This window comes from Alnus glutinosa, chromosome 5 (assembly GCF_958979055.1).
Source record: "Alnus glutinosa chromosome 5, dhAlnGlut1.1, whole genome shotgun sequence".
Taxonomy (NCBI): Eukaryota; Viridiplantae; Streptophyta; class Magnoliopsida; order Fagales; family Betulaceae; genus Alnus; species Alnus glutinosa.
In genome coordinates this window covers 6,444,097-6,467,437 of record NC_084890.1, presented here as the reverse complement: position 1 = coordinate 6,467,437, position 23,341 = coordinate 6,444,097, and the positions used below count along the sequence as shown (strand labels likewise).

At 41.4% G+C, this 23,341-nt stretch overlaps 1 protein-coding gene and 1 pseudogene across 1 annotated transcript; both read left to right on the top strand.

Annotated features, from left to right (window-relative positions):
* LOC133868110 (ADP-ribosylation factor GTPase-activating protein AGD5-like) overlaps positions 1–23,341 on the top strand; it is a 29,084-nt pseudogene that overhangs the window by 473 nt on the left and 5,270 nt on the right.
* On the top strand, positions 126–3,613 carry LOC133868106 (G-type lectin S-receptor-like serine/threonine-protein kinase At1g11330). The gene is made up of 7 exons (XM_062304926.1): positions 126–1,663; positions 1,838–1,945; positions 2,072–2,229; positions 2,307–2,517; positions 2,733–2,970; positions 3,066–3,216; positions 3,303–3,613. Exons 1-7 carry the CDS (start codon positions 313–315, stop codon positions 3,582–3,584), a joined length of 2,499 nt encoding a protein of 832 aa, XP_062160910.1. The 5' UTR covers positions 126–312; the 3' UTR covers positions 3,585–3,613.

The window sequence follows — 23,341 nt, the reverse complement described above, 5'->3', positions numbered from 1 at the left end:
AGATGTATGGGTTTTAGCTAAGCATGATTCGAAACTCTTTTTCCGGGAAAGGTACAGGTATCATCCCAAAATTCGACTTTTTTTTTCACATTTTTAAATCGTCATATTTTTCAAACATACACTTGAATGAGACAATTTTATTCAAAAGCGTGTATTTGACCTTCAAACCGCAAATAAAAAATCAAACGTGTATTTGTGGTTATGTGTACTTTTTGCCAAAACAATTCATCATGCAGTCCAGACGGAAAGTTTTGAGTGGTAGAAATATCTGTTGAAGAAAAAGGAAAGAGGACCTGAAGCAATGAATCAACAATGCTTTCAAAATCTGCATCCGGCCATCCAAAATCTGAATTCTCAAAAACCAGAAGCGTTGAACCTATGGGACTCGTTCGAAATACCAACTTGTCAGCTCTTCTTGTCTTGCTATTCTGCTTTTGTTTAAAGTTTTGCTCTGCCACAGACACCATCACAACCACTAAGTTCATCACCGACCCTGAAAGCGTAGTCTCTAATGGCGGTGATTTCAAATTGGGATTTTTCAGCCCTGCAAATTCAACCGATCGCTATGTTGGGATATGGTATGCTCAAATTTCAGTGCCCACTGTCATATGGGTTGCTAACAGAAACAAGCCCCTCAAGAATTCCTCTGGAATTCTAACCATATCCGAAGATGGCGATCTGGTGGTATTAGGTGGGCAAAAGAATGTTCTTTGGTCATCAAATTTATCAAGTTCTGTTGTCAATTCGAGTGCGCAGCTTTTAGATAATGGAAACCTTATCTTGCAAGGAAACACTAAAGGGACAATCATATGGGAGAGTTTCCAACATCCTTCTGATACATACTTGCCAAAGATGGAAATTAGTACTGATGTTAGAACGGGTAAGAAAGTGCAGCTGACATCATGGAAAAGTCCTTCTGATCCATCCATTGGAAACTTCTCTGCCGGCATTGATGTTCGTAATCTTCCCGAAATTTTTGTTTGGAATGACGGCAGCCCATATTGGCGGAGTGGTCCATGGAACAGCCGGATCTTTATTGGAGTACCGGGCATGGATTCTTCATATCTTGTTGGATTTAGTCTTAAAGATGATAAAGAAGGAACATTCTCTCTCACATTTTCCTTTTGGAATGACCCTCTCCGAAAAGATTTTTTTGTCTTGAACGCGCAAGGAAATATATGGCAAAAACATTCCAACAATGGGGAGGATTGGAAGGTCAGGCGGTCAATTTTGGAGACTGAGTGCGATGTTTATGGCAGGTGTGGGGCATTTGGAAGTTGTAATTCAAAGAATTCACCAATTTGCAGCTGTTTATGGGGGTTTGAGCCAAAGAATACAGAAGAATGGAACAGAGGAAATTGGACTAGTGGATGTGTGAGGAGGACACCCTTGCAGTGTGAGAGGGTGAACAATAATGGCAGTGAAGGGGAAAAAAAAGATGGATTTTTGAAACTGACGATGATGAAAGTCCCATACTTGGCAGGTTGGTCAACTACTTTGGAAGAAAACTGTAGTACCCAATGCTTGGAGAATTGTTCTTGTATAGCTTACGCATATGATTCAGGCATTGGTTGTATGACATGGACAGGAAGCTTAATTGACATACAGAAATTCCCGACTGGCGGAGTTGATCTTTATGTTCGTTTGGCCTATTCAGAACTTGGTGGGTTGTTTTTGTTTTCTCTCTAAATTTATCTTATTCTTGAAATTTATCAATGTTGCAAAATTGGTAAAACTGTATTCAATCCAACCCAACTACCCAAGCTAAGGAATTCCTTGTAAAGATAATTCTGTTTTATTTTGGATGAATTAATTTGATGTTTTCTCTGATTTACAGACAAAATGGGAAATGTGAAAGCAATCGTCACAGTCGCAGTGACCATAGGAGTAATATCCACTGGCATCTGCACTTACTTATTGTGGCGTTGGAGTTCAAAACAAAAGGGTAAAATTGTCACTCTGATCTAACAAAAAAAAATGATGTTATGTAAATTCCTATTAGCTCAGTGAACTAAGAAATGTTACAACATTTCTACATAGAGATTACTAACTACTATTGTATAAACACCAGCAACTAAATATCGTAGGGAGGACAAGCATGGAGAAAACGTAAACCAAGTTTTACTCCAAGAGCTACCATTATTCAGTCTTCAGGAGATGGCAAGTGCAACAAACAACTTCCATCTATCAAATAAGCTTGGGCAGGGTGGATTTGGTCCCGTATACAGGGTAATATGGTTGTTCGTGTAGAATGTTATTGCCTAACAATTTGAATATGTAGTCAGTTGGTTGTTGTTTGTTTATAGGGAAAAATGTCAGATGGAGAAGAAATTGCAGTAAAAAGACTTTCAAGAGCCTCTGGACAAGGGCTAGAAGAATTTATGAATGAGGTGGTGGTGATCTCTAAACTCCAACACCGGAATCTGGTTAGACTCCTTGGCTGCTGTGTTGAAGGGGAAGAAAAGATGTTGGTCTATGAATACATGCCAAACAAAAGTTTGGACGCATTTCTCTTTGGTTAGTTCATGCTGATGCCCTTTGTTAGTATTTTCCAATATTACAATCTAAAATAATCTACGTCGAGAGGCAGAAATGGAATTATATTCTTTGGTTGTGGTATTCTGATGTGACTTCACCAAATTACTTGTGTTACAAACATGATGTTCGCTCATCTTACAAGTTTAATCCGAATGCATTTTCTTTCTCTTGTGTGGTTTGAAAATTTTCATTAGATTCAGTCAAACCAAAACTATTAGATTGGAGAAGACGATTCAACATTATCGAAGGAATCGGTCGAGGTCTGCAGTACCTTCATAGGGATTCTAGGTTAAGGATTATTCATAGGGATCTAAAGGCAAGTAACATCTTGTTGGACGAAGAGCTAAATCCAAAAATATCAGATTTTGGCATGGCTAGGATTTTTAGGAGCAATGAAGATCAAGCCAATACTAAAAGGGTCGTTGGAACATAGTAAGTATATACCTTTGTTTTGCCAAATTCACTAAAATAATAACCCTAATATTTGATATAACAAGATTTGGATGTGTCTTATTGTTAAAATTCAGCGGCTACATGTCCCCTGAATATGCAATGGGAGGGCGATTTTCAGAAAAATCAGATGTCTTTAGCTTTGGAGTGTTGCTACTAGAGATAGTTAGTGGAAGAAGAAACACTAGCTTTTATGATGAAAATGAGGCCATGAGCCTTCTAGGATTTGTAAGTCTCCTCTATCTCATTGCCTCATTTTTTAAAACTTTGTTTGCTTGTTTCTAAGAATTTCAATTTTGTTTATATGTTTCCAGGCATGGAGAATGTGGAATGCAGAAAACATAATGGCATTAACAGACCCGATGATACGAGAACCATGCTTTGAAATGGAAATTTTGAAATGCATACATGTTGGGTTGTTGTGTGTGCAAGATTTTGCAAAAGATAGGCCAACTATATCCGATGTTATTTTCATGCTTAAAAGTGAGACTATTGATCTGCCACTTCCAAAGCAACCTGCATTCACCGAAAGGCAAATTGCCCCACATGCTGGCTCCCTTAACAATATTACTGTTACAATGGTTCAGGGCCGATAGCTTGTATGTGTGTTTTTTTTTTTTTTTTTGAAGAAAAGACACAATCAACTCCTGCTACAATGGTTATTCATGTTGAAAGACTTCCATTGCCTCTGCAAGGAGAAGCCTTACCAAGTCACCACTAGCCTTTCTCTAGGATTATGTGTACTAGTCTTTGATTTGATTACTTTGCTTTGTGAGCTTCTTGTTCCTGGTCCAATTTGAAAGGGATTATCGTTGTTAGAATATGTGGTAAGGATAAAAATCCTTTATGATAAATGAAGATTGGATTACCCTAAAATTTGGATTAGAATACAATTGAAATTAATCAAATCGTTTGTACACAATCAGATTAGTGAATGAGAGCATCATGTATCACTATTGGCCATTTTCTATTGGTGAACGCAAGTATCCCAGTAAATCCGATGTCTTCCTTTTTGTTGGTACAGTTTCCGGTATGGTGACGTGTCGCCTGATGACTCGCTATGTCAGGAAATTAGTCTTATTTCCCAGGACCCATTAGAAGTGAAAAAATTGAGAAGATAGGGGAGAAGATGACACAAAGATTTAAGTGGTTCCCTCATACCGAGGTACATCCACTATAGGAGACGTAGAGGAAATTCACTATTAAGTAGTTACAGGGGGAAAAATCACTCGTATCCCCCAAAGCCCTGATACACCCAGATTTCCCTCACTTATGTCTTGTTGTACGACAAACCAAGAAGAGAAAACCTCTCTTTCTTTGCCTTTGTACCGTACTCCAAGAAGGATAAATTTCTTTCTTTCTCTCTTGCTTTCTCTTACTTTTTGATTCCTCGATTTTCCCCTCTCTTTGTATCTCTGTTTTTCTTCTGTTAAAACCCCATATAAATAGGGTGAATTACAAATACAGCAGTATTCTCACTAGGGAAAGTAAGATTCCCTTTTTCTGTTCTTCCGGAATATAATCCCTTATTTGGGGGAAACACCACTCCTGATTTTCAGGACTTTCCTACCAAAAGTCTTCCTACCAACTCAACCACTATATTGGGGGGAACACAATTCCTTAAACTGTTGGTCGAAAAGTGCAAGGTGGTGGAAGGAATGAGTGGACGGTTATTTTATGATTGAGTGGGATTATTTTATTGAGTGCATGTGCTGTCCAAGCTTGGAGGAAGTACTGCCAGGCGTGGAGGAAAGTGCTGCCCATGCTGTCTTGATGTTGCTGTCCAGCAGAGTTTCTCCCTTTTGCAGGTGCTACCAGCTGCTTTGGAGGAGTGCAGCACATGGGTGGAGAAGCTGCCCACATGATCAACCATTAGCAATTGTTTAGTTATGCTATTCATGTACCCAGTACTACCTTAGGCCCACATGTCCTTGGAGCTGATTATTTCTCCAACACCATTAATCATGGAATTCTATCCTTATCGTACTCCGAGACATCCGCGGCAAACTTTCAACCAGACCCCGAGATGATGATGTCCGAGACATGTTCGCTCTACCTTGGAGATCTCAGGATATCGCCGCACCATAGGCCGAGATGTTATTGTACTGACTTGATGTCACCTCCGAGGCGATGTTACTCCGAGACACAAATACCCGAGATATGCTCGCTCCATTCAGATTAGGAGATCTCGGGATGTACTACATACCGTGACCTGGAGTGTTAAGACCGAGACGTCGTTATACCTCCGAGATGTATTTGCACCGAGACGTCGTTATACCTCCGAGATGTATTTGCACCTAGATGTCGTTATACCTCCGAGATGTATTTGCACCTAGATGTCGTTATACCTCCGAGATGTATTTGCACCGAGACGTCGTTATACCTCCGAGATGTATTTGCACCTAGACAGTCTTTTCTTTGTTGGCCGAAATAAATGTCCGAGGCATAGCTCCGAGACGTTTCTGAATCCACGTGTCTCTAGGGTTAATTTTATCCCTAACAGTTACCCCCCTAATTCTCTGATTTCAGAAATAATGGAATTTAGGGAATTATTCTTCGTCCGCCACTCTGTACTTGCTACTGTGAAGGGCGCGTCTTTTCAACAGTTCAAACATTTAAATCTTGCCGCTTCTTTTTCAAATGACGACACCAGCTCTGCACTGCCGCCCTTTTGTCATCATTACACGGTATTGTCGAGGCAGTGCATTTAATTCTGGAATACGGAAGGCGCGCCTTTTCACCTTCGGAAATTTTGAATCGACAGCGCCTTTTGATATTTCAGACACGTAGGGGTGGAGATATTTAAAGTCAGGATTTTTACTGTTCATTCCTCGTCACTTATCTGCTTTCTCTCGATCCCCATTGTTGAACTTCCTTTTCTCTGTATTTTCTGTTTCCACTCTTCTTCTTTCTTCCATGGCTCCCAAAAAAGCTGTCCCAACTGCTCCCGCCGCATCTCGGGCTCGGACAAAGAGATCCGACGGCTCTGTGGACCTTTCTCCTTTGGAGAGCAGAGTCGACTCCATCATTTTCGCGAAGCATGAGGGTGTCCTTCGCTCGAACTATGAAATTTCTCCAACAGTAAAGCTGTTTTATCAGGCGCCTGGAACCAGGGTTATCGACGGTGGCGACGTCACCCTGTATGAGAGGATGTTTCTTGCTGGGCTCCGATTACCGTTTCCGGAGATTGCTCGAGACTTCGTTCTTTTTCTGATGATCGCGCCCAGTCAGATAATGCCCAATGCTTGGCGGTATCTGTTTGCCTCTTACATCCTGTGGAGGCTTGTGTTGAAGAAGGAGATGAATATTCTGCAATTCTTCAACATCTACAGGCCGAGGCAGACTGCAGAGGGGATGATTGAACTCTGCGTTCGTCACCCGCCTGTCTTCATCAAGCTCAAGAGTGGGCTAACGAACAACAAGTTCTGGGAGATGCAATTCTTCAGAGTTTCCGGGGAGTGGGAATGCCCCGAAGGTACTCTTCTTCCTGAAGACCGTATGATGCCTCGGACTTGGCAATTGCTGCGATCTGACCGAAGCGACCCCCCTTCACTCACTGTATCCGAACTGGAGGATGTTAAGAAGATAAGTGGGTGGTCCGCTGCCAGGGTCAAGGCCGACAAGTTTGAAGAGGTTGATTTTGATAATCTCGTCACCGAGGAGAATCTGAGGCAGTTTCTCGGATACGACATTCCGAGAGACAAACAGCTGATCACCAAGAGGGGAGCTGTCAAGAAGAGGAATGACGCCCCTCCATCCCCGAGGCCTGCTACTAAGAAGAGGTCGTTTAAAAATTCTGAGGAAGTTCTCGGGGATGTTCCTGTACAAAAGAAACAGAAGATTCCTTTGGCCGCCTCGGGTGCAAGGAGGACTCCTCCTTCGGCTCCGTCACCTAGGGAGAACGTTGAAGAGGGGTCTGCCAGCTTTCGGGGTTTCATTCCCGAGGTTAGCCCTGCTCCTTCCTTTGTTCTACGGGATGAGTCTGGCTCCGAGGCTTCGTTCCATGGTGAACAATGTGCGGAACCCGAGAGGTCTGGAGAAGGAGAAGGAAATGTACCTGAGGCCCGAGACATCCCATTCGCGCGTAGGGTGAAGCATCCGGCCAGGAAGCGGAAGAGCTCAGCCCAGGACCGAATGGCTCAAAGACTCGTGGACGCCGAGCGGATGTGGGGTAAAGCGGTTATAAGACCTTCCGACGCCGAGGAAGTGTGCCAAGAGCCTATCGCTTCAAGTGGTGAATCTCTTGAAGAGATGGATGAGGAAGTTGGCACCCCCCGAGCTGAGCCTCTGGTTGAAGAGTCTGAAGTAGAAGGTACTCCCCGAACTCCTTCTTCGGAACGTCCAGAAACACCATCACTTTCTGAAGAAAATCGTGAAACGGGGCATACCACCCCCCCAAGTTTCATGTTCTGCACCTGTACAAACCGAGACTCTTACTGGAGTACCTGAGGCTGAAAATGTCGAAGAGCCTAGCGCCTTTCGGGAAGTGGTTGATCAGGAGGTACCGGGCTCTGCTTCTGATGTTCAAGGTGCTGGTCAACCCGAAACAACTCCCCATGTCGGAGTGGCTGAGGAGTCTCGGATCGACTCCGAGAACGTTATCCCTGAAGCAGGTGTGCTTCCCGAGACTTCTACTCGTGCCGAGGCCAACCCTTCTGGATTAAGATCTGACAGGTCTGAAGCGGCTCCAAGTGTAGGGGCTGACCTCATGTGGGCCCTAGCTCTTCCCCTAGGGTATCGGCCGGTTTTGAAGTTTTGGGCAGGGGTCTTCTGGGTCATCCGATGGAGGCCATAAAGAACTTAATCCCCGAGGGATATCTGGGAAATGCAGGGGCGTCTTCTCCCGAGAAGATCGCTCAAGGCATCCTTATCTCCCATTATCAAGTAAGTCTCTGGAGCTAGGCCTTTTTATTCTGCTTGCATCTTGATTCTGACTTTGTTTACTTTTCTCTTGACAGCTTCTTGTGAAGATGACTGCCTTCTGGCAGAAGTACGAGAATCGTCCTGCGCCTCCGCCTACTCCTTCCCCCGAAGTGCAGGCCCGTATCTCCGGTTTAGAGAATGAAGTTGCGACGCTGAAGTCTCTTCTTCAGTCCAAGGACGAGGAACTCGCCTCCCGGGACTCAATCATATCCGAGATGCGTTCTGCCAACGCTCGTTTGAGGAACGAAGTACTGGAGGCCAACGATCGGTACACTCGCTCTGTTGCAAGTCTTTCTTCCGAGCTGGATCGCGCAGACCAATTGTCCATTCGATTGTCGGCAGTGCAGAATGAATGCTCCGAGGCATGCAAAAATGCTTTGAATGCCGAAGCCGAAAAGGACAAGCTTAAAGATGAAGTTGAAAGACTTGCAGCCGAGAGAGATAAAGCTGTCAAGGCGCAGGATCACTCGGAGAGTCTCTTGATTCGGCTCAGGACCAGATATGACGCAGATCGGGCAAAGCTCAAGCGTTATCTGAAGCAGTTGAGCTATGCACCACATCTTCGGGATCAGAGTTGGGCTCGGGGTTGTCATTGGGGTTTCGAAAATTTTCGAACTTTGGTGACAAATCCCCACTATAAATTTGATCCCAAGACAGTTAATCTGATGCTGGTGGGTTTTCCCGAAGAAGCCATCCAGGAGATGGAGGAGTTTGGTAAGGACTTCATGCCCGACGTGCCGAATTGGGGTCTTGACGCGCCAGATCCCCGAGAAGATCCTCTTGACGATCCTGCCAGCTAGAGGCTGTGTCTTGTCTTGAATTTTTACCTTCTTTTTTCTTTTTACCTGTACATTTTTACCTGTACAAAACTTCGAATATGATATCTTTTGAATGAAATTTCTACCTTTTAATTCTTTCCTTTCTGATCGTGGTATTCAAAGAAGCCTTTAACTTAGGCATTTTCTTTTCCGTAGTCTTTTCGTATCCTCTGAGGAATAGACTATCTTTTTCTGTTCTCGGTGTTGGGCAAACCGAGAGACCTTTCCTGCTCTCGGTATTTGACAAACCGAGAGACTTTTTCTGCTCTTGGTGTTGACCGACCGAGAGACTTTCCTGCTTACCTTAATGAGCTACCCCCCATAACCTTAGTCTGCGACCGCAGGCTAAGTCGTTCGAGGTAGGTAGTCAGGTCGCTGAGCTTTACCTTTCTCTTCGGAAATCTTTGTAACCTGTAAGAGACCTTATATATTACTAAAATGAAATCGTAACTTGAAATCTTTACCTTTTAATTTCTTTATCTCTGAAGGCTCCAATCTTTTAACGTCTGGAGACCTCCTTCCGAAAAACCTGCAATCCTACCTTGGTATCCTTTATTGGACTAATCGTTAGGTTTTTCTTGCTCTCGGTGTTGGATAGACCGAGAGACTTTTCCTGCTCTCGGTACTAAATGACCGAGAGACTTTTCCTGCTCTCGGTGTTGAATGACCGAGAGACTTTTCCTGCTCTCGGTTTTTAATGACCGAGATACTTTTCCTACTCTCGGTGTTGAATGACCGAGAGACTTTTCCTGCTCTCGGTTTTTAATGACCGAGAGACTTTTCCTGCTCTCGGTGTTGAATGACCGAGAGACTTTTCCTGCTCTCGGTTTTTAATGACCGAGAGACTTTTCCTGCTCTCGATGTTGAATGACCGAGAGACTTTTCCTGCTCTCGGTTTTTAATGACCGAGAGACTTTTCCTGCTCTCAGTGTTGAATGACCGAGAGACTTTTCCTGCTCTCGGTGTTGAATGACCGAGAGACTTTTCCTGCTCTCGGTGTTGAATGACCGAGAGACTTTTCCTGCTCTCGGTGTTTAATGACCGAGAGACTTTTCCTGCTCTCGGTTCTAAATGACCGAGAGACTTTTCTTTAAGCATAAATCAGATTGATTCCTGGATTCTTGCCATCGTTGATAAACATTGGAAATAGACATTCTTTATTAAATATGAAATTGTTTTGGAAAAATCAGACAAAAGCAATAAGTTATATAAAATATTTTTTCAGGTGCTCGGCATTCCATGGCCTCGGAAGTATCTTTCCAGTTTCGGTCATCAAGCGATAAGCTCCCTTCTGATGGCATCCTATTACCTTGTAGGGACCTTCCCATCCAGGTCCCATTTTGCCTTCCGTCGGATCTTTTGTCATCAAGCTCACCTTTCTGAGTACCCAATCTCCGAGCTGGAACTTTCTGGGCACTACCCTTTTGTTAAAGTACCGAGCCGTTCGATCCTGATATGCCGCCCATGTGACATGAGCGTCGTCTCTTTTCTCCTGCAAAAGATCCAGGTGTACCTTAACATTTTCGTCGTTGAGTCCTGGATTGTAGTGAGCCACACGGAAGCTTGAAGATCCTATTTCCACAGGTATCACCGCCTCGGTTCCGTACGTAAGTGAGAATGGTGTCTCGCCCGTTGGAGTTCTTCTGGTGGTTCGGTATGACCACAGCACCTCTGGAACATATTCAACCCATGCTCCTTTCTTCTTATCAAGCTTTTTCTTCAGAAGCTTTACCAGGGTTTTGTTCGTCGCTTCTACTTGACCGTTCGCCTTTGGGTATTGTACCGAAGCATAATGGTTTCGGATATGGAGCTCTGAACACCATTTCCGAAATGGTTCACAGTCAAACTGTTTCCCATTATCTGTGATGAAAGCATGAGGAATCCCAAACCGGCATACCACCGATTTCCAGAGGAAAGTTATGACATTCGCCGTTGTTATAGCTGCTAATGCTTCTGCTTCCGCCCATTTAGTGAAGTAGTCTACAGCTACAATTAAGAACTTCCGTCCACCTTTTCCTACCGGCATTGGACCAACTATATCCACCCCCCATTTCGCAAATGGCCACGGAGAAGTGAGGGGGGTGAGTTTCTCGGGACTCGCTTTCATGATTCTTGCGAATCTCTGGCACTTGTCACAGGTTTTGACAAGGAGAGCTGAATCTTTCTTGATCGTGGGCCAATAGTAGCCTGCTCGGATGATTTTTTGTGCCAGCATCCTTCCTCCTGAGTGGTCTCCGCACACACCTTCATGAATTTCCCTCAGAACATAATTCGACTCGACCTTGGAGAGGCATTTGAGCAGGGGTTCAGAATATCCTCTTTTGTACAGTATCTCCCCGAGAAGGCAGAACCGTGCTGCTTGTATCTTCACCCTCCGAGCCGCAACCTTATTTTCGGGCAGCAACCCATGTCTGAGAAATTGGATAACGTCTCTTGCCCATTCTGGCTCCTCTGGTGCTGAGTCTACTTCCATAACCTTTGTCCTCGGGGCTATCGAAGGCTTGGCCAGAACAATAATCTGCCTTTTCGATGCTTCGATCTCTTCCTCTGTTCCCGAGGCGATCTTTGAGAATTCATCGGCTCGGATGTTTTCCTCCCGAGGTATTTTTGTGATGACGAGCCTTTCGAAACAGGATTGGAATCGCCGCACCTCTTCCAAATACCTAGCCATTCTATCTTCTTGTGCTTCGAATTGCCCTTGGACTTGGCCTACGACCACCTGAGAGTCACTCCGGATTTCGACATTAGTTGCTCCCATCTCTCGGGATAATGCCAAACCTGCTATCACTGCTTCGTATTCAGCTTCATTGTTCGTCGTAATGAAGTCCAGTTTTACAGCAAAACCGAACTCTTGCCCTTCGGGATTCCTGAGGAGGACTCCTACTCCGCTTCTGCTCTGTGTAGAGAAGCCATCTACAAACACCACCCAGGTTGACTCTTTAGGCAGTTCTTCCGCCTCAGGAATGTTGCAGAATTCTGCTAGGAAATCTGCTAGAACCTGCCCTTTGATAGCCGTCCGAGGATGAAACTCGATGTCGAATTGTCCGAGTTCCACCGCCCAGTTGACTAATCTTCCTGAGAGGTCAGGTTTTTGCAACACCTTCTTCATCGGATACTCAGTTAGAACTCTGATAGCGTGAGCTTGAAAGTATGGCCTCAATCTTCTGGCTGAAATGATCAAAGCGAATGCCAACTTCTCGATCCGAGGATACCTCCCTTCCGCGCCATGCAGTGCTTTACTCGTAAAGTAAACCGGTTTCTGAACTCCCGAATCTTCTCGGACTAGCACCGAGCTTACTGCTGAGGGAGAGACTGCCAGATAGAGATAAAGAATCTCTCCTTCGGTTGGGCTGCTCAACAGTGGTGGGTTGGCTAGATATTCCTTCAATTTCCTGAAAGCTTCCTCACACTCCTCACTCCATATAAATGCTTTTCTTAAAATTTTAAAGAAGGGTAGACACTTATCTGTCGACCGTGATATGAAACGGTTCAGGGCCGCAATCCTTCCTGTCAGTTGTTGGAGTTGTTTTGTTGTTCTCGGAGCTTCCATCTCGAGGACAGCTCTGACCTTTTCTGGATTAGCTTCAATGCCTCTCTGTGACACCATAAACCCCAGAAACTTGCCTGAAGAAACTCCAAAGGCACACTTCGCGGGGTTGAGTTTCATGTTGTATTTTCTTAGAGTCCGAAAAGTTTCTCGGAGGTCTTCTATGTGTCCGTTTGCCCGAACACTTTTAACCAGTAGGTCATCTACGTATACCTCCACGTTTCGACCAATTTGACTTTGAAACATCCAGTTCACAAGTCGTTGATATGTGGCTCCAGCATTCTTCAGCCCGAAGGGCATCATCTTATAGCAGTAGAGTCATCGGTCTGTGATGAAGGCAGTTTTCTCCTGGTCTGTTTCCTCCATGTAGATCTGATTGTACCCCGAGAAGGCATCCATGAAGCTTAAGAGCTCATGTCCAGCTGTCGAATCCACCAATAAATCTATCCGAGGTAGGGGAAAGCTATCCTTTGGACACGCTTTATTCAGGTCGGTGAAATCTACGCACATCCTTCACTTCCCGTTAGATTTCTTCACCAGCACTACATTGGCCAGCCACTCGGGATAATCCACCTCTCGGATGAATCCAGCTTTCAGCAACTTCTCTACTTCTTCAGCAACAGCCATGTTTCGTTCGGCAGCAAAAGCTCTTCTTCTCTGCTTCACTGGGCGATAATTTGGATCCACATTCAGCTTGTGGACAATAACCGAGGGATCAATCCCTGGCATATCTTCATGACTCCAGGCAAATACATCTTTGTTGCGCCTCAGGAACGCCACCAAATCTTCCTTCATGGGTTGAGGGAGTTGTGAGCCTATATGAACTTTCTTTCCCGAGTCGCCTATCTCGAACTCTTCCAAGGTTTCCACAGGCTCCCCCAACAGTGATTGCTATTTTCCATCCTCCTTTATTTTCTCTCCCCGACTGTGCTGCCTCGGGGTATCTTTCAAGGCCAGATTGTAGCATCTTCTAGCTTCTCTCTGGTCTCCCTTTACCTCTCCAACTCCTTCTTCTGTTGGAAACTTCATGCTGAGATGGGATGTTGAAGTTACAGCTTTCAAGTCATTGAGAGCCGTTCGTCCTATAATGGCATTGTAAGCCGAGACCATATCAACTATCAGGAACTTTACCATAATGACTTTCTGCCTCGGATAAGTCCCGGCTGTCACAGGTAAATCGATGGAACCGAGAGGCGACACTCTCTCCCCAGCAAAACCCTGTAGCTGGCATGAAACTGGAATCAGCTTTTCTGACGAGACACCCATGTGATCGAAAGCTGATTTAAAAAGAATATCAGTCGAGCTCCCCGTGTCAATGAGGATCCGCCGAGTCTGATAGTTTGCTATGGTCAAGGTTACCACTAGGGCGTCTGTATGCGGAAGCGAGACTCCAGCATAATCATCATCAGAGAATCCTATAACCAGAGGGTTATATTTCCGAGACTTTGGGGGCCTCTGGACCGAGTAAACCTCGAAATCCTCTAGCTGCCTGGCATACGCCTTCCGAGCCGAGTTAGACTCTCCTCCTCCTCCGAATCCTCCCGAGATGGTGTGAATGATAGGGAGATTGCCTTGCTGAGCCCCCCGAGGCCCGCTTCTGCTTCTCTCCCTTCTTTCGTCCCTCTGAGGTCGAGGGGCTGGCTCTCGGCTTCTTCCTCTTCTCTCATCTCGTCTTGGTTGATAGTTCCTTCTATTATCCCGATCCTCTTCCCTCCTAGGTCTCGGGTAATGTTCTCGCTCCTGTTGGTTCCTCTCATTGACGAGGAATCGGACTAGCTTCCCATTCTCAATGAATTTTTCGATCAACTGCCTCAACGATACACACTGCTCGGTCAGATGACCGCGTGAATCGTGAAAGGCGCAGTACTTGTGGGCTAAGTACGGAGGGGGATTCCCTGGAATGGGTCTCGGTCTCTGGTAATTTGGGTCTTTCTTGAGTTCCATGAGCACCTCGGTGATGGAGGTATTCAATGGTGTCCACTTGTAATCCCCGAAATTCTTCACCTTCTTATACTCTGAGGGGCCAGCATCCTGTACGGGCTCAGGATTCTTCTTTTTCTTAAGCTTCTCGGTGGAGGGTTGTTGTTGTGGCTGGGAATTGTTGAGGAGGGCTCGGAGCGTTTCTTCTTGGTTGATGTACCTGTCCATCTTCACCATAAAGGCGTGAAGATCTTTCGGCGGTTTCAATGCCAGCTCCGCCATCAGAGGTCCATCTTTTTTCAAACCTTGAAAAATTGCACCGTAGATGAAGTCGTCTGGTGCACTCTCTGTGTCCAGCTTCTCCTGGTTGAACCTCCACAGATAGTCTTTTAGAGACTCATTCGGTCCCTGCTGTACAGAGAGTAAGTATCCTCGGGGTTTTCTTCTAACTCTCCCGGATACGAACTGGGCCAAGAATTTCCTTCCAAGGGTATCGAAGCAATCGATCGACCCTGGTGTGAGATTTCTGAGCCAGTCTCGGGCCTTTCCTGACAAGGTGAGAGGAAAAGCTCGGCATGCCACAGCATCTGGTGTCTTGTGCAACGATACATGTGACTGGAAATTGTCCAAGTGCTCCACCGGATCTTCATTGCCTGAAAAAATAGGGATATCAGGCACCTTGAATCTTGCAGGCAGATCGAAGTTGGATACTTCTTCGGTGAATATCGACTCCTTGTGTTGAAAGAGGTTGTCTACAAGAGACTCCTTCCCGCCATGCTGCTGATCAATCGTCTTTGACAGCACGTCATATTTTGCGCCCAGATCCTGGACCATCTTCTGCAACCTCCTTTCCGCTTCGGTGGGTGGAACCGGATTGATGGACTTTCCATGATCCTCGGCTCTCTCGCCTGACCCTTCGGGGTTTCTTTCAGGGTTTGTCCCATCGACTGTGTCGTGATTGAACGGCGGCGGAGTTCGTGCGGCTAGGAGCGCAACATTTTGAGCCAGCAAATCCTCCACATTCTTACGTGCCTGGGCCAACTGTTGACTTAGTTGGGTTATCCGGGCTTCTGGTTCAGCAGATTCTGCTTCTCCACGAGCATCGTCTTGGCTGGTAGGCGGTGCTTCGATTTGGATCGACTTGGAACGTATTGTAGTCACCATTGCGGATTTGTTTTTCGTAAGAACGATTAACATTCCCACAGACGGCGCCAAACTGTTGGTACAGTTTCCGGTATGGTGACGTGTTGCCTGATGACTCGCTATGTCAGGAAATTAGTCTTATTTCCCAGGACCCGTTAGAAGTGAAAAAATTGAGAAGATAGGGGAGAAGATGACACAAAGATTTAAGTGGTTCCCTCAAACCGAGGTACATCCACTGTAGGAGACGTAGAGGAAATTCACTATTAAGTAGTTACAGGGGGAAAAATCACTCATAGCCCCCAAAGCCCTGATACACCCAGATTTCCCTCACTTATGTCTTGTTGTACGACAAACCAAGAAGAGAAAACCTCTCTTTCTTTGCCTTTGTACCGTACTCCAAGAAGGATAAATTTCTTTCTTTCTCTCTTGCTTTCTCTTACTTTTTGATTCCTCGATTTTCCCCTCTCTTTGTATCTCTGTTTTTCTTCTGTTAAAACCCCATATAAATAGGGTGAATTACAAATACAGCAGTATTCCCACTAGGGAAAGTAAGATTCCCTTTTTCTGTTCTTCCGGAATATAATCCCTTATTTGGGGGAAACACCACTCCTGATTTTCAGGACTTTCCTACCAAAAGTCTTCCTACCAACTCAACCACTATATTGGGGGGAACACAATTCCTTAAGCTGTTGGTCGAAAAGTGCAAGGTGGTGGAAGGAATGAGTGGACGGTTATTTTATGATTGAGTGGGATTATTTTATTGAGTGCATGTGTTGTCCAAGCTTGGAGGAAGTACTGCCAGGCGTGGAGGAAAGTGTTGCCCATGCTGTCTTGATGTTGCTGTCCAGCAGAGTTTCTCCCTTTTGCAGGTGCTGCCAGCTGCTTTGGAGGAGTGCAGCACATGGGTGGAGAAGCTGCCCACATGATCAACCATTAGCAATTGTTTAGTTATGCTATTCATGTACCCAGTACTACCTTAGGCCCACATGTCCTTGGAGTTGATTATTTCTCCAACACCATTAATCATGGAATTCTATCCTTATCGTACTCCGAGACATCCGCGGCAAACTTTCAACCAGACCCCGAGATGATGATGTCCGAGACATGTTCGCTCTGCCTTGGAGATCTCGGGATATCGCCGCACCATAGGCCGAGATGTTATTGTACTAACTTGATGTCACCTCCGAGGCGATGTTACTCCGAGACACAAATACCCGAGATATGCTCGCTCCATTCAGATTAGGAGATCTCGGGATGTACTACATACCGTGACCTGGAGTGTTAAGACCGAGACGTCGTTATACCTCCGAGATGTATTTGCACCGAGACGTCGTTATACCTCCGAGATGTATTTGCACCTAGATGTCGTTATACCTCCGAGATGTATTTGCACCTAGATGTCGTTATACCTCCGAGATGTATTTGCACCGAGACGTCGTTATACCTCCGAGATGTATTTGCACCTAGACAGTCTTTTCTTTGTTGGCCGAAATAAATGTCTGAGGCATAGCTCCGAGACGTTTCTGAATCCACGTGTCTCTAGGGTTAATTTTATCCCTAACACTTTTCTTTATTTCTTTCTCTTCTCTTTCATTTTCCATTTACTTGGAAACTTCTTCAACCATCGTCCACTTTGTTGGGCTATATGGACTTCCACCATCATTCACCTCGCCACATGGTCAAACATTGAGGAAAGTTACAACGGACGTGTAGCACCCAGTTCAACAAATAAAAAAAAAAAATTGATATACTGCCCCCTTTATATATATATATATATATTGCACCTCAAGTTTCTCTCCAAGCTAACCGTATGGTTTCACAACAAGCTGCCACTCCCTCACATAATTCATTCCACAGAATTTAAAGAACCTAAAGAACCATGAGTCATATGTTCTGCAGCATGCCGTTCTTTCGAGATTTGTTTGAGATATTTAATACATAGATCTCAATAAGCATATTTGGGGTTGGTAAGGCAATAGAATCCCCAATAGCTGGAGACAAGATTCATATGAGAAAATATAAGTAAACAAGCCTCCGTTTGAGCCTCCAAAGATAAAGATACATGAACCACCATTTGATCCCATCAAAATTTGCCTCTATTCTTCTTTAGTTAACCTGGAGACGATCCCTTTGTTTCTATTACATTTTATCTAATTGTATCACACTCTGTTCTGCAATATTATTTGGGAATCATCGTCAATACCTTTGTGGCGATCTTTTTTTCTTTTTTTCTTTTTTTCTTTTTATACAAACTAAAATAAGTCATCACAGTGGTACGACTACTTGTTGCTCAGCCAATATGCATGTGGTATACATCCCATAATATATATCTGATATTTAGAGTCACATAGTTCTCTATAATTAGGAGCTATTTGTATTGTAAAATCATAAAAAAAATAATAATAATAATAAAAAAAAAAAAAAAGAGTGCAATATAATCTTTAAAGCAATTTTTATGAGGAGATGTAAGTGTCTAATATCGAATCGTCCTAAAATTCTCTTGCTGTTCTTTTTCCTAATAATTGAAAGGCGTTAAGGAGTCTCTGTCGGGCTTGCCATGTACCATTATTGTACCTATCCTCTTAGCTTATTTTGGCTTGTGATATTTATTGGTATAAAGCTAGGTCAGGTTAGATCACATCCTATTCCTACCTAAGGAAAAATCCAACCAGCTTATTGTCAAACAATTGAACATGATTGCAAATCCACGTTTTCAATTATCTTTAGACAACTCGCATGAGGTTTGAGTGCCAAACGACAAAGTGAAAAAAAAAAAGAAAAAAAAAGAAAAAAAAAAAAGAAAGTGGTTTGGCAAAAAGTTTCAGCATGATTTGGATGCTCTATAGAAATGGAATGATTTCATTCATTTGCCACAGCAATTGAAGGTGTTAATTGCAGAGGGAAAGAAGGGACCTGACCATTTTGTGTACTCTTATATTAGTACCCAATAATATTAGGGTTTTTAGATCAATAGGGTCTTCAATAATTGGTATCAGGGCAAATAGCAGATTGAATTAAAATGACTTGATATTATGTATGAGTATAGTATTAAGTCATTGAATAATGATAGATGAGTGGAGCTGTCAAAAGAGAACAATACTCATTATGCATCTTCTTCATTAATAATCTCATTTAAATAGATGAGCAATGCTGATCGGTTACAAAGATAACCAGTAATCAAAATAAGACTCTTAAACTATCTAACTGACCGACTAGGATTAAGACAGACTCTATTAAACTAAAAATAATTGAAATTAAACTTCTTATCGGAGATTATTCGTTATTGGACACTAACACAAATACTAAATAATATGATTACATCAAAAGACTACCCATCAGGTCAGAAACGATAAAGTAAGTTATTATAGACATTGAATTCAGAAGCGTAGTAAAACATGTCACGGCTCGAGTCACAAAAGATGTGACTTATAGATCGGATTAATGTAAATATTAAAAAATTAGTAAAGTTGTAAAAAAAAAAAAAAAAAAAAAAAAAAAAAGATATTATCAAAGATCGAACGGTGTGGATTAAGCGGACGGCAACTTAGAATTTAGTAAAATATTACAATTCCAAGGGTCAACATAGACTTCACCAAAATGCTGACAGCATTTGACTTCAGGTGATGCAATTTATGTTTAATTTAATCATTGCCAATCTTTTCTAATTTTCCTAACTAATCAACCATCTAATTGTATATATATATAGATTTCATGGTTCAACGTTTCAGTCTAATAGCTCCAATCCAAAGGATACGTGACATTTTCGATTACCTCTGTCCTTAACGATTCACAATTAGTAATAACCATCCGATTCCGTTCCTGCCAACTGTCATTGACTCATTTGCCAGTTGAAAACATGATTAGGCTTGAAAGTGGCGGCTACTTATATTAAATAAAAGCTCTGAAACAACATGTCCAAGTGTCCAACCTGGTAGTATTGCCATATGGTATAAAGCTCTGAAACAACATGAAAGTGGCGGCTAATCCCGTCTTGCCTAATGCGCGGCCTGATATTGACACTCAATTAACTCAAGATAATCATCAATATTTATGTTCGATTTGTTTCAACGTTAAATATTTTTTTTTATATAATTTTTAAGAAGTATTTTTTAACATTTGACTTGTACCAAAAAAAAAAATTAATGACATAAAACAGAATTTAAAAATTGTCGTGGGAATTCGACGACGTTCGGCCGCTTTCGGCAGATTCCAACCAAACTGATTGGAATCTTGTCGGCTAGAATCTGACAAAAATTTTCAGATTTTGGCCATACTAGTCAAATTTCAGTTAGTTTAGCCAGAATTTGATCTGCCGCAATTCGGTGATATTGCCGCCGAAATTCGGTCTGTCGGATTCCGGCAATTCGATACTAAAATTCAGAGATCTTCGGCAGTAAAGTCGGGTTACCAACAAACTCTAGTGCCCAGCAGTAGCGAATTTTCACAAACATGCGTGCAAGAATGAAGAGTTTAAATCCAGAAAAACCGTAAATTGTTTTAAAAAAATTAAAGATTTTACGGTCAAATTGAAAATGATTTTTGTTGACTATTATTTTTTCTCTCATCAAATACCAAAAAATGACAAAAATATAAAAAATATTTTCCGTCGAAACAAACAAAACATTATTTGAAATCAGGGTGACGTGTTAAATTAATATTTAAACTCAAAACTTTTATTCCGACACAATAATAAATTACTACCAACATAAAAGTGTCTCACCATATGATAGTCGTGCTTTGATTACTTGGATAAAGAAACAATGATCCTTTTTACATTTCGCAAACGATTTTGAGATTTTTTTTTCTTAAAATTTTAACTTCCTTTTTATGCATTTTCAAACAGGATTTTTTTCACCTTCCTTTAAAAAATAAAAAATAAAAATTTTATTTTATTTTATATCACCCTTTTTTCTTTTCTTTTTTTTCTTAAAATCCTTTACGCACCCAATATTGAATTCCTAAAGATAAAAGGCCAAAGTCTAAGAGTAATGGAGTATGATATCTCCAAAAATCAAAAAAGCTACAATCAGCAGCCCACCAAAAAGAGAATCCTAAATATGTCAACACACACACGTGTTCAGACCAGAAGACGTTATTCTCCAGAAAGAACATCGTGAGAAGGACAAGGAAGGTACCGGCAGTTCTCAGTTCCCTCCTCTTCTTAAACCTTTCCCTCTACGCTCTCTCTGATTCTTACGACACAAAAAGAAAAAGGACCCTTTTGAGGAGAAAAAGAGTCTCACCATTAGGCATGTATACGAGCCGAGCTCAGGCGAGTAGTGGTTGTCCGAGCTCGGCTCGTTTGGAATTTTCATTAGCTCGAGCTCGGCTCGAGCTCGTGACGGGTATTGAATATTGGGCTTGGCTCGGCTCGCCAAGTGTAAATTCTTGTCCAAGCTCGAGCTTGAGCTCGGTTTTTTGACGAGCCGAGTGCCTTATCGAGCACTCGGCTCGCCCGGCTCGTGAGGACATATTTCAGTATAACCTAAACCAAGGTAAGCCAAAACCCGCAAGAACAATAGCCTCATAATCTCAACATAAATCAAGACTAAGAAAATCCTATGAAATTAACATCATTTTCGAGTTTAATCATGGTGGATATAACGAAATCGAAAGTAAAAGCTTGAGATTTACATTTTCTTGACAGATTCTCATACATTGTTTCACCATTTTCTTCTTCTTCTTCTTTCTTGATCTCTCACTGCCCCTGGTCTCTCTCTTGGGTTGTCTCGATCTCTCAATCTCTAAATCTCTCTCGCGTTCGGATCCAGGCGGCGGGCGCAAGAGGAATGAAAATGAGAAGAAAAGAAATGGGAGAGAAGAGAGAGTGGAAGAAAGAAAGAGAAAAGGTACTCGGTGTGCGTGTTTTTCAGGCTGTAGCGTGACTAGAGAAGAGAAATTTGAGTCTTCGAGAAGACAACTTAGACAAGGCATCAGGTTTGGCAGATCACGTGGGTTGTACTGTGCATAGTGATGGACTTTTTTTTTTTTTTTTGAAAAAAGTGATGGACTGATTGAGAACAATGAAAAGGCACTAAACGTGGATGAGGGTGGCCCACGTGTAATTAAAACAGTAAATTAACGCTCCATTGTCCTAATAGGAAAGGTGGTGGCAAATCAAATGAGAAATGGCCTTTCTTTTTTCTTTTTTTATCAAACTCCTTTGCTTTCACTCAAATTAAGGAATTATAATATTATATATTGCATCCATCTACGAATTTTTTAAACAGGGTTCTTGAGATTTATTTGTTTACAATTAACAACATATGCGTATAAATATGGCATTTGCTTGCAAGTGAAGATATATTTTTAGAATTTTTTTATTTATTTATTTGTAATATGATCAAGATCTTTTGTTATTTTTATACTACATTATTGAGAAAAAAAATTTAAATCGAATGAGTTTGGTATCATTTTTTTTTTACGTAATTTTATGTGTCATACTTATGTCTATTTTATGTCATTCTAATAATGATGTGGCTTTCAAAATTACAATTTGATCATAATTCAATAATGATCAATCACACGAGTAATGCTATAAATCACTCTTTTGTCACTCTTGTGTCTCTCCAAAAATTATGTGACTTTAAAATTTTCATTGAGTTTGTGATTAATTACTATTAAATTTTGATCAAGTGGTGATTTTAAAAGTTATGGGCTTGTTTGGTAAGTAATTGTGTTGTGAAATATTTGTGTGTTGTATATTAAAAAGTAATTGATGTGATATAAAATTTGAAAATATTTTATAAAAAAGTGAAAATCTTTTGTTTTGTAGTGTATTTTTTTATTTAAATAGTAATAAAATATGATTGATGTGATATAAAAAGTGTAAAAAAGTTATAATTTTTTTATTTGATTTTTTTGAGAGAAGTGAAAAGAAAAAGAGGGAGAGTTGAAAACCGATTGTCAAACAAGCCCTATATTATTCTTGGAGGGACACGAGAGTGACAAATAAGTGACTTCTATAATTATTCTCAATCATACAATGAAGATTTTAAAAGTTACATCATTATTAGAGTGACTCAAAAATGACATGGGTTTGACATCTAGAATTACTCAATTTTCTTGCACATCTTATTATATGAATAATAATAACCATGCTTATTTGTTATTCTATACTTGAGCTAAAATAAGCTATAAGTGTCCATCTAAATTATGTGCTTAGAATCTTAGATCATACTTAATCATACAATGATACAAAATAAGTATTGTTGATATAATTATTACATTGTATAATAAATATATAATTTGTCATATCACTTAAAATTTAATATTATATAAATTACCAGATCATATGATTATATCAAAATTATGTACTTATTGTATATAGTTATAATTTATAACCTAACCTTTATAGTTTACAACTTTACATTACTATGAATTATATACTTATGAGTTAGAATTTAAGAATTATGTGATAGTATATGACTATAACGTATAGTTATAGCATTATTGGCTTAATATATATATATATATATATATATATATTACATATCACATAATCATATCATATATGAATCTTTATATTATACCCATATAAATTGTTAGATCATATTACATAATTTACATAATTAGATCATACTTAGTCACTAGTCATACAAAATAAGTGTTATTGTCTTGTTGATATGAATGATAAATCTTATGTTTATTGTATAACTTACATTATATAATGAAGATACACTATACCATATAATCAGTATGTCAATTAGCTTCTAAGATTTAGTATCATATAAAATCTTATATTGGTTATAACTTATAACCTAATCTTTATAGTTTATATTATTATGAATTGTATATAGGATTTAAGAATTATCTGACATTATGTGACTATAATTTATAGTTATGTTATGGCCTAGTAGGCTTACACACACACACACACACACACACAAACATATATATATATATATATATATATATATATATATATATATATATATATATATATATATATATACACACTTAATCATATCCAAATGAAATGTTGGATCATGCTTAGTCAATA